This window comes from Bubalus kerabau, chromosome X, assembly GCF_029407905.1.
Source record: "Bubalus kerabau isolate K-KA32 ecotype Philippines breed swamp buffalo chromosome X, PCC_UOA_SB_1v2, whole genome shotgun sequence".
Lineage (NCBI taxonomy): Eukaryota > Metazoa > Chordata > Mammalia > Artiodactyla > Bovidae > Bubalus > Bubalus kerabau.
This window is the reverse complement of record NC_073647.1, coordinates 17,925,098-17,937,142: the sequence shown is the minus strand read 5'-3', so window position 1 is coordinate 17,937,142 and position 12,045 is coordinate 17,925,098. Positions and strand designations below refer to the sequence as shown.

At 49.3% G+C, this 12,045-nt stretch overlaps 1 protein-coding gene across 3 annotated transcripts in view; it reads right to left on the bottom strand.

The window, feature by feature from the left end:
- Window positions 1–1,466: 1,466 nt before the first annotated feature.
- The window catches only part of BCORL1 (BCL6 corepressor like 1), a 58,237-nt gene continuing 47,658 nt past the window's right edge, over window positions 1,467–12,045 (bottom strand). For all 3 annotated transcript variants that reach the window (XM_055563772.1, XM_055563771.1, XM_055563773.1), the window contains 3 exons: window positions 6,388–6,465; window positions 5,235–5,388; window positions 1,467–1,894 (listed from right to left, as the gene is read on the bottom strand). In XM_055563772.1, the coding sequence (XP_055419747.1) occupies window positions 1,612–1,894; window positions 5,235–5,388; window positions 6,388–6,465 (515 nt within the window). In that variant the 3' untranslated portion in view covers window positions 1,467–1,611. The remainder of the gene's footprint in view (window positions 1,895–5,234; window positions 5,389–6,387; window positions 6,466–12,045) is intronic.

Here is a 12,045-nt window from a genome sequence, read left to right as displayed (position 1 = left end):
TGCGAGGGTCAGGAGTCTCCGGAGAACAGATTGTCCCATCCTCAAACTGGCTTTTTTTTTTTTGCCTTTTTTTTGTCTTTTTTTTTTTTCCATTTTCTTCTTTTGTTGTTGTTGTTTTAGCACCTGTACAATAAAACTGTACCATCTCCAACCAGAGCCGGCCGTAGGGAGGCCCTCCTGCTTTTGGATGGTACATACTCTCTACAAGGATTGTTCGGAAAAATAGCAATTGGTAGAAAAATAAGAACAAGAGTGGGAAAGACAATGCCACAGAGGGGGCTGGGGCAAGGAAGCAGCCCAAACCCCTCCTTCTCTCTCTCCACCAACAAACCCAGTGCTGAGAGGGAGACCTGGTAGGGCCGGGCCGCAGGAGACCAGTCTCCTGCCCTCACCTAGGAAACAGCTGAGGCCTGGGTTCAACATCTGGCAGGAAATCCCAGAGCCCTCTGGAAATTCCAAAGGAGAATTGGGTGGAGGGGGGGGGGCAGAGGGAGAAGGAGCTGAGGACAGAGAGAAGAGAAAGGGATGCTTCAAAGGCAAGGAGGAGAATGGGGACAAGGGTAAGAGGGAGCTGAGAGGCTCAGTATCCAGGGAGGGCAAGGCCCGGGTGGGGTAGGGTGGCCAGGGGTGCAGGGGAAGAAACTGTGGGAACAAACCTATATTGTGCACTCTGAGGGCAGTGAGGACGGTAAGAGGAGGCGACCTTATCCTTCAAGACCCATTCTCAACTCTCCATTAGAGTAACTTATTAATAACCCCTTACTCCCACAATCCTCCCCTCCCCCAGTAAACAAGCATCTCCAAACAGCAGGGCTGCTGCAAAGGGCAGGGGGGGTGAACCAGGGTCGGGGGTGGGATTGGGGGAGGGGTGAGCACCAAAGCCTCAGGATTCACCCCCAACCCCCCAGGCCTGGGCCAGCACCAACCACCTTCATTACTTTTACAAGTCAATGGCCCCCACCCTTCCCTGCCTCCTCCCCAGTGGTGGAAAAAAACCTGGGAGTAACTTTTTCAGAGGGAGGAAACAGCTTCAGAGCTTGATCAAGAAAGACAAAGAAAGGAGGTGAAGAAAGTCCCTCAATACAACAAGTTGTCTCAAATCGTCACAGTGATACAGACTTATCAGAAACCAATGAAACAATACAAATTAAATACTAATAAAATAAATACTATGGAAGACAAAAGAACACAGGGGAACGGAGGGGGCGCTCAGAGATTTGGGCTTTTCTCATTTCTCTTCCGGACAGGCCGTGGCCACCCAGGGCCCCGGGTTTGGTCTTGGTCACACACAAGAAGGCCAGTCCAAGGGACCCTGGCGCCACCTCCCACCACCCCTGGGACCTCTTGTCCTCAGACGTGGAGTTCAACTTTCCACCCCCATCACCAACCACAACAACAATGACGATGACAGGGAGATGAGAACTAACTGTAACCAAAAAAAAAAAAAAAAAAAATCCAGTCACTAATGCTGGCATCGATAAGGCGGCTTCTTGTTGGTCCATATTATTGCCTCTTTCTGCAGTCTGGTGCTCGGTGGGGGAAAAACATGGGAGGTGGGGGAGGGGTGAACTTGGGAGGAGAAAGAAGAAAAGGGAGGGGCTGTTTTCCCGGTCAACTGTTCCAAGGCTGGAACTCTACCTCGGACCCTAGGAGCCGAAGCAGCTCCACCTCGTACCGCACCAGCTCCACAGTCTCAGAGGAGCCTGGGGCAGAGGTGCCATCCATGCCTCCAGGCCTCTCGGCAGGGGTCAGCAGCTGACTGGAGGCCACTTGCCGGTAGAACTCAGCCTTGGGCAAGGTGGCGATTTCAAAGTGCGGGAACCGAGCCTGAAAGATCCTCGAGGAAAGCTTCAGCCTCTTCAGGACGTCGGTAAAGAGAAACCAGTTGCAGGGCCTGGAAAAGGCAAGAATGAGAGTTAAGGGAGGGGGCAGAAGGGACAGGGTGGGGGGCGGGCACTGGGCGCTGGCCTGGCTACCCCTCTGCTAAGCCCCTGACTGCTTGGGTGTCGCAGAGGTGACAATTTTCTCCTGTCCCCTACGCTGGCAGGCCCCGGGCTTTTAGCTCAATGGCAAGCACTCAACCCATGACTGACCCCTTCCAAAAAGTGGGAATAGGGGTGAAGTGGGCCTTCCAGAACCATAAACCCTGAGCAGGCGTCCCAGCCTTCGCAGCCCAGGTGACCTGGAATTTACCCTCTGTGGGGACCAGTTCTGCCCCCCAGCAAGCCCTGCCAGCCTGTCTGGTTTCCCTTTGCTTGTCTCACCCCTGCTTCCCCTGCCTCCTTCTTCTCCAAGATCTTCCCCAGCAGAGGGGGAGCCGTGGAGAAAGGCCTAAACTGCGGGTAATCCAAAAGGCATTTCTCTTTGGCTCTGGAATGCATTAGACAAGTTTTTTCTCCAGCGGCAGCACCATCGTTTCTGCAGGGCTGCAGCTCACGTTACAGCTACAGCTAGTCTGACTTTGCTGAGCACACCCGACTGGGCGGCAGCCTGGGGACAGCTGGGAGGGGGGCTGCGAGGCCGCCCAGGGCCAAACGCTAGCTTTGACTAAACCAGGAAGAAATGCTGCATCCCCATGTTAGTGGTCCCTGTTTCCAAGGCTGTCTTTCCTCGCCATCCGCCATTCCACTGTCCCACTTCCAGCCTTTGCCACTTTTAGCCTGGACTATATTGCATCAGCCTTCTAACTGGTTTCCCTCTGCCAAGAGTCACTCTTCCACACCCCCACCCACCCTCACTGGATCCTCAGTTACTCTTCGTTTTCTAAAAAGAAAATCAGACCTTTTCACTGGGTCACTAAACCACTTTTAATAGATCCCTAGTATCTCCAGCAAAAAACCCTTCAAACTCTTTAGCATGATTATTATGCAAGACCTTCCAAACAAACCTCACTCAATCCCTTTGGCCTTATCTCCAATCTCTCTCTCTTACTCACACACAGACGCGCACACACAGGCTGTATACCCCCACCCCACCAAGTACCAGCCATTTAATGCAGGACAGCCCTGTTTTCTGAACTTGAAAGTCTCAGTGCCTTTGCTCATGCCATACCCTCCATCCTTGTCTCCTCGGCAGCCCAGTGCAGACATCCTGTCACCCGTGAAGCCTTTCTCTGATGTAACCAGTCATTTGTCCCATCTCCCACAGTCTCCTGGCACTTGGTTTGTACCCCTATTATAACCCGGTAACAGAGCCCATTTTGGAAGAATATAAAAGAAATGCAAACTGTGGTTCTCTCTGTGGTCCAAGAAGGGGAACTTGGGGGTGGACTGGAACTTATATTTTTCCCTTGACACCTTTCTGAACTGTTGTGTGATTAACAATAATAAATCTGCTTAGGAATGTGGTCTTTTATTAGAGTTCATGGTATACTTGTCTGTGCCCTATACCAGACTGGAGAGTCTTTGAAGGCCAGAGCTATATTCCAGCATTCTGGGTTTGACCTGGTGCAACTGCTTAAGACGTGATTCTGGAATTGAATGTTCTGTACACACCTAAAAATTCTCCCCAGACCCACAGTCCTAATCTTAAAAGGCAGCATTTCTTCCGAATGACAGTGACCTCTATCATCTCACACAAGCAGGGAATGGGGTGTTCTGGGTTAAGAGAAAGGGGGTTCAGATGCCAGATCCTTGGACATCGCTTTCAAAGAATGGAGGAAAACCGCCTCAGAACATTGACAGTGCTGATCAGAATTCAGTCTTGCTTTGATGAGTCAGTAGGCACTTCTGAAGCCCACAGGGCCTCAGAGTCATCAGTATATAACACCCGACCCCCCTTTTAAGACCACAAATTCTTACACGATGCCACAATTTGTGTGGAAGGGCAGATTCAGAAGCAGTGCTCGAGAATGTAGCATCAAGAAAAGCAGCTCTGCTGGGACCAAGCTCTCAACCAAATACCCACCTGCCACCCAGTTTGCTTACTGACGCTCAGCCCCTGGTTGCCCCTGTTCTGTCTGCACCTAAAGCACGCTACCCTGGTCCTTTTACCGCCTGGGGCCCAAGATCCTATTTCAGAGAAGGAGGTGCTGAATATGTTGGAGGAATTAATTAACTGTGCAATACTATATCCCAGAGGCGCAGCCCCGCCCTCGGGGATCAGCGTGTGCCCAGAAGAATAAGGACCAAAAGCCCCTGAAACTTGATCCCTACTGGTGTCATCACAGAGGCTATTTTTATTCTTATCAGCCAGGGGGGAAGGCATGCAAAGAAACTGTGGTCTAGTGGTTACAGTCGCCAAGTGAGGGGCTCCCTCAAAGGGTTCCTAATTCATTGTCCACCGCCCCCCATTATGTGCACTCCATGTGCTTTCACTTAAAAAAACACAGGGTCTGATATTTCAAAAACAGATCTCAAAGAAAAAGTATACTTAAAAGTGTTTGCAAAGGTTTTGAAATATGTGAAGACACCAAGAAGAGGACACTTAATGATAGAGGCCAAGATCCCTGGAGGAGGGCATGGACAACCCACTCCAGTATTCTTGCCTGGAGAATTCCATGGACAGAGGAGCCTGGTGGGCTACAGTCCATAGGGTTCCACGGAGTCAGACACAACCGAAGCGACTTAGCACTAGCACAGGAACAAAAGGACAGTGTATTCTGTATCCTCCTAACCAGCGCGGCCATGGCCCTGCAGACTGCTGAGCTTTCTTCTGAATCATCAAATAAAGGTGACATTGGGTCCACTCTAATGCTAAGTACCACAAATATTCTAGTCTTTGAAAATGGGTGATTCTCATTATAATATGTGTGGTAATCTGAGAGGACAGCAGCAATGCCATCACCTCACCAACGTTAAGGCAATGAGCAACCAGCCTGTGGATGATGTAAGGACTCCAGTGGCCCCACAGCTATGGCAAACATATGTCCTGGCTTTTCCAAGAATCTCAATTTCAAATATTCTGTCTGGCTGTCCCCAGAAACCACAAAAATGTTTCAGAGATTCTAATAGTTCACCAGCCCAAATATCTCCCAGATTATCTGTTACACCCAGAAACAGCACAAAAATTCTTCAGAGTGAATCTAGATTTTGGTTTTGGAAAACACACATAGTCAATGCACCTAGAGCTACTCTGAACGTATCTAATCTGGGTTGGAGAGTCAGGCTGGGCTGGTCATATTTTCTCCTTCCTGTGCTCTAACATTTGTTCTCCAGGTCTCAGCTTCCTGCAGGAGAACTCCATCCGTCCCAGGATCCTAGCACTCGGTCCCCATAGACCACTCAGACACTTACCCGCGGGACACTGACACTTGGAGGTTGTAGCAAGGGAGAAGAGGCTTATCTGAGAGCTCAAACATAAAATTATCCTCTTCCACATCATCTCCTTCTTGATCAGAGCTCCCAGGAGGATTATGGAGGAGGTCACAGGCAAACCCATCTTTTTCCTCTGGAAAGACATCATATAGGGAATTAGTACTTAGCTACATGCATGATACCACAGAAAAGAAATGCTCCAACAAGATACAGATCACTGGTTGGGGTCAAATGTCTCTCATCCTTGGGAGGGCATGTGAACGTTCTAGACCCGGGAGGTAGTGCTTAGTGGCCACAGATTCATTATACTCCTCCACCTTTCAACTGGGAAAAAAGCAAGGAGGTGTGAAGGATGTGCTGCCCAACTGCTGGAGACAGAAGCCTGAAGACACCATCAGCAGTCAGAGGCAAAGGAAAATACTTGCCCTTCAAACCGCAGCTTTGAAAGCTGCCTGCCTGCCTGCATGGGTCCCCAGAAACCCAGTGGCAGGGACTAGGCCTCTGACCTTTTCTAGCTGCACATTCATGTGTGGCCTGTTCTCCTGCTCCAGCTTCCCCCAAACTTAGGAGTGGGCACCTTCCTCAATCTGGGTGAGTGCTGGATGACGGCCACAGAGAAAGGCTCACTACTCTTTTGACAGAGGAAGGCTCAGGCCGAAGCTAAGGACTCGGGAGCTGGCAGCTCTCTCAGAAACTCTGTGTGCATCCTGAGGAGAGGGTAGGGAGGGATGGTAGCTACCAGATGGGGGGCTGGGTCCCTTTTGAGTGTGAGCAATACCAGAAGAGGCGACAGTGCACATGGGGGCCTCCAGCAGGGTTAGGACAAAGCAACAGAGGAGAAAGGGAGCTTGGGAGAGAGAGAATTTACAAAGTACCCAGGGTAGGGAGTGGTAGAGGGCTAATGACGGATGGCTTTGTCCAAATCAATGGCATCTCTTGATTTTGGCCACCAAGTTCTGAGTCTGGGAGAAGCACGGCTGGAGTGGGGGGTGAAAGGGTCTGTATGCTACTAGCAGGTGAAGCAGGGCTCCATTGGGTCACTCCTGTCTTTAAGAAGAATCAGTGATCCCCAAAGCAGATCCCATACATCTGAGACATAGACCAGGGTGGGAAGCATCCGCTTAAAGCTTACCCAACACAGAACTGCTGTAGAAGTCCCAGGAGACGCCAGGATCACCCTCTGCTCGGCCCTGGAGATCTGAGAGGTGATCTGATGAAAGAAGAAAGGGCAGTGAGAATAGGGGGTAGACTAAAAGAGGAATCTAGAAGCAAAGTATATTCATCTGGCATTAGGAGAATGGGCGATGGGAAGGAAGGACCACAAGAAGGGCCAGGAGCGACCCCAGAGAGATCTGCTATCCATCAGAGGCTACAAACCAGTGCCAAGAGCCAGATCTAGCCCACTGACCACCTGGGTTTTGGCCCAGTGTTTTAAACCTCCGCAATTTAATTACCTTCTAACATTTTAAAGTTGGGAGATTTCACTTAAAAATTCAGATTTCCAAGTGTTCTTGAAAAAAAAATCAAGAGATCTGGCAACACTGTACCCACATTACTGCATGTCATCAGCTGGCTGGAGGGAGAGGCGACATGCGCGTTCTCCAGCTCAGCAGGCCCCGCCCAGCCTGCCTGCTCTCTAACATCATCAGTCTGAAAGCATTTAGGCCTGGGACCCCTTCTTCAAATGATGTAGGGCATTACTCTGCAAGCAGAATCCTAGATCCATCCCAAGATTTCAGTCCCCTGCTGGTCACAATGTTCATATATCCAATCGTGATCTTGCCAATTCAAAGGAAGATAAAGGAAGCATAATTCCTTCTGTCTCGTCTTTGAAAACATGGAATGGTGGTGGGGGGGGATGACCAAGTTTATCCTCATGAAAACCTATTGCTTCCACAGCAATACCCAAAAGAATTAAGAACAGGTATTGAAACAAAAACTTGTACATGAATGTTCCAGAGCAGCTCTATTCACAATCTCCAAAAAGTGGAAACAACTCAAATGTCATTCAACTGATGAAGTGAGAAACAAAATGAAGGTTAACACAATGGGATAGTAATCAGCCATTAGGAGAACTGAATGCTGAGACATGTGACCTACAACATGGATGAAACTAAGAAACAAGGAGGCTAAGGGGTTAGGACTTAGCGCTTTTTCTTTTTTTGGGTTCGTGGCTTACAGGATCTTAGTTCCCCAACCAGGAATTGAACCCAGGCCCTGGCTTAAGTTGGGTTAAGCTCCAAGTTCTAACCACTGGACTGCCGAATTCCCTCTCCCTAAAAAACCATTTCAAACAACCTTTTGCTTACACAATCTGAGAACTGACATCAGGCCACCTCTTAGCCTCCCTGTTTCCTAGTTAAGCATCATCTAGATGAATTGTTTCACCTCTTGGCTCCATGTGGACAAAAAGCAGGATTCCATGACAAATTCAACTGTATCATCTGTGGGCACATGGCCCAGTGGTTGCCAATGTGCCACGTAGTACAGTTGGCAAGCTGATTTAGCTGTGTATGGTTGCCACCTGCCCTCAAGTGACACCTGAGTAACAGGACAGGAGAGAGTCCAAAGGGCACAGGTTGGGTGAGGGTGCCCCCTGAAAAGCAAATCCCAGGAGGAAGTTGGTAGCTACTCTTAAAGGAGCAGAGCTAAGTCCCTGGATGGAAGGCACCACCACATTCCAGGATACCTTCCCTTTGGGTCACACATTCTATCAGCAAAAGTGCCCATCAGCTGTTGTGAGCTACTGAAAGAAGTTTGTTTTTTTGGCAACCCCCTAGGAGATAAGGAGTTTCTTCTGAGAGGAAAAGACAGTCAGAGAGAAGCTTTCAAAGTAATGGTAGAGGAGCCAGAGTGGAAAATCCTTCATCACATATATTAGATCTTTTGAGTATTCCATGAAAAACTCATGAGGTCCCAGATGCCAGCTTATCTCCTCTTCTGTACCCTGTGCCATTTGGGAGTTGGAAGTAATTTCTTCCAAAGGCATCTGTCAGGTAGGTGAGTATATGTGGTGCCTCGCCCTGCGCTAGGTGTCCTGGGAGATAAAGGAATGAGACTGTTAAGTTCCCCAAAGTCAGGGACTACATCTGTCCTGTTCATCACTGTCTCCCCAGTTCCAAAGCCCAGGTGCCTGGCACAGTAAGAGCATAATAAACACCATGGGGGAAGTAAGAGCGTGGAGAAACTACTACAAGGCGAGACTATAAAGTCAAGGGCTTGTTTAGCCTGTGTGCTGGCACATAAGCATTAAAGTGACTGTGGTCACCAGAGGCCTCCAGCAGAGCAGCCCTCGCTCACCATACTCCTGGGGCTCCTCTCTCGGACCTGCCTTCAGAGGCCGCCAGGCACTCATCTAATTCTCCTCACTGACAACAGCTCTCTCTCATTTGCAGGTGAAGGTGCCTTTTGAGATAGTCCGAAGTCAACTGGCACAGACAAAGATGCCAAAGTCAGAACTGGCCCACGAGTGGTGCACAAAAGGAACCGTCGAAGTCTGCTTGACAGGGCAGCTTCGAGGCGCATTTCCACACGTGTCTTCATGTACAGTCAGGATGAAGAGTGAGTCCTTTTCCTTAATTTTCCCTTGTCCTCCCTGTAACTTTGAGTTCTTTTCTCTTACCCTTGCCTTCAGAAAGTACCCTCAAGCCCAGCAATCCTGCTTCTAGGTATATACCCCAAAGAATTGAAAACTTGTATTCAAATATTTGCTCATGTGTGTTCACTGCAGCACTAGGTACAGTTGCCAAAAGGTGGACACAACCCAAATGTCCCTTGACTGATGAGTGGATAAAAGAAAATGTGATCTATCCAGATGAGGGGATAGTATTCACCATTAAAAAGATGCCACTAAGTGGACAGACCTTGAAAATATGATGCTACATGGAGGAAGTGAGCCTCAAAAGGCCTCATATTGTATGATTCCCTTTTATACGAAATGTCCAGAATGGGCAAATCCATAGAGACAAAGCAGACAGGCGGTTGCCAGGGGCTGGGGTTAGGGGTAGAGAACAACCGCTCACTGGGTATGGGGTTTCATCTGGGGGGGATGAAAATGTTTTGGAGCTAGATAGAGGTAGTAGTTGTCCAACATGGTGAACACACTAAATGCCACTGAACTGTTCACTTTTAATTTTATCTTACATGAATCTTGCCTTGATTAAAAAAAATATTTTTAAGTATTCAATGTGAGTGGTGGCCCTGGCAATAGAAGTTTCTCTATTTCCTAGCGTCCCATTGTACCCCTGCCCATCTCCTACAACCAAGTCACCAGCTGAGGGACATGAAAGGGGAGAAAACAAAAAACACTCATCGACAGGGGGTCATATGGCCGAGGTCTCTGGCAGGAAAAACAAAAACCTGTGATTCAGTGACCTCAAGTGGTAAACTACTAACCCTTTCATTGGTGGAAGGAAAAGCAGTCCTGAGAGTTCCTCCAATGCCCCAACCCAAACTGCAACAACTACCCCCAACTCCCACATTCTTTGCGACAGAGGACAAAAAACTAGTCTGTTTTCCCTTGGCTAGGCTGCATATTATTCTTTTCCTCAAAGGGTCAAAGGGAAATCAGTCACATGCCTGCCTGTAATCTGGCCCAAGAAGGAGCTCTTCCAAAGGCCTCTTGGAAGGTTTGGATGGCTTGGTTCTCCAAGGACATGGATGAGAGACAAAGGGTTCACTGTCTGACCTCCAGTACCCAGAACTGTACCTGAAAGTTAACAGGTGCTCTATAAACACATGGGTGAATGAACACATGAAGAAGCAGCACTATACTCTCCAGGGTCTCAGGAGACGTGGGCCTCGTGCTAAGCCAAGACAATGGAGGAATATCCACATTGTCAACCCACATGTATCACCAGCATCTTCTGCTTTACAAAAGAATTCACTACAGGATACCACTCTGCTGTGTATTTAAATGAGGATTTGATTCCTCGAGTTTTCCAGGAGAGGAGACTTGCACAAAATGAGGGATGCTCTACACGAGGCGCAACCCTGATACTGGCTCATCATTTCTGCCCTTGACACCCTACAGGGACTCACCTTCATCTGCTGCCCAGTGGGATCCCCACTAGGGGAGGAAGAAGACAATGAATCTGTGGGGAATTTGGTCAGGCAAATGCTTGGGGATGAACAGTAAAGAGCTTTTTAACTACTTCAGCCAGACAGGCAAGGTAAAAAGAAATCCAGAAGTCCACACTGGTGTGTTAAGGTGTAGTGGTTGGGGAGGTGGGGAAGAGGAGGGAACTGCCTCCCCAACCTTCAACCTCATGGCGCTTCCAGCAGCCACTCTACCCAGTCATTTCTTGAGATTCGGGGCAGGGGAGAGGTAGGGAGCTGATACGAAACAAGAGAGACACTCCATTGGAGGAATCGAAAAAGCTCCTGGTGATGGTTACTCAACATTGTGAATGTAGGAGATGCCACTGAATTGTTCACTTCAAAATGGTTCTGTTAGGTGAGTTTTCCTCAACCTTAAAAACCTTAAGTGTTAACCTCTTATCACCTCCAACAGCCTCTGAGCTCAAGTCCCCCCTCCCGGAGCCTACTGACTGCTGCCAGTGCCTACTTCCCCGGCTGCCAAGGTCCTAACCAGCTTGAGCACTTTCCCTAATGGCCAGTCAGAGCTCTGCCTTTAATTGGCACTCAGTATTTGCATGGAAAAGAGGTGGCCCAGTTTTAACACTCGTTTCAGCTCCTGGCCCCCATTATGAAGTTATAGCTCCATGCCCATAAAGTTGAGAAACAATGTCAAGAATTGAATGAAGGTGTTCAGCCTGGAGAGGCTAGGAAGTGCCAGAATTCAGGAAAGTCTTCTCTTGTCTCCACAGCACAGACTAGAACTCGAGTTAGTTTAAGGAGGCATCGAAGGCTTTCCAGTAGTTGGGATTAGGTAACAGACATGAGAAAAGAGAAAACTGTGTTTACTTCTCATTTTTTAACTACTTCAAATGGTTTCAACATACAAACTCCTTGGGGATTTTGGAGAAGGGGTCCACGAAGAAAAGACTTTGTGACCACGGAGGTTAGAGACAGCTTTATTTGCACCCAGAGGGCCCCAAGCCCTCAGGAGGGTGGTCTCCAGCCCAAAGAGGCCTCTGGATGAGACCTTCTGGTCAGAGGAGTGCTTCATAAGGCGCTTTTATCATGTTGAGATGCTCTGGGTGTTCCTGTGTGCCAGCTTCCCCTGGGAATTGAGTGGAGTGCAGACAACAACACACATTTGTGTGGAGGAGAGTGCAGAGTGGTATGTGGGAAGAAGCCACAGAGGGTGGCCTGCCCCGAGCCACACGCAGCCCAGTTAAACTGAACAAGAGTCCTCACTAGCCCAGAGCAAATGCCTGAAGGAGTGTCCCCACATGTCTCTGCCCTCACATACAGGCCTGGGCCCCAGAGCTGGTGGAGGAAGGAGGCAGTCCTCCTGCCCCAGCCGGAGAGGCTGGGTCTGGCTGTGGGGCAGAAGCCTGGCTGTGGACTGGATGGGGGCACCCATGCAGGGGTCAGGGCCTCCCTCACAGCGTCCCATCATTCCCCTTCCTTCAGTACCTAGAAGGCCCTTCCCACCTAGTCCTCCTTCCACGGGGACCTTCGGCTCAGGCTACTACTTCGTTTCCCCCTCCATCATCAGCTGCCTGGTTAACCTGTATTCCATAAACAAATGAGCTCCTGCTTGGGAACCTAGGACTGTACCTGATGGTGGGGTGGGGGTGGGCGTACTAACTGAGGTCACAGCCTGGGAGAGAGGAAACAGCCTTGGGCAAACCCTTGGTCCTGCCAGCTTCCAGGGTAAGAG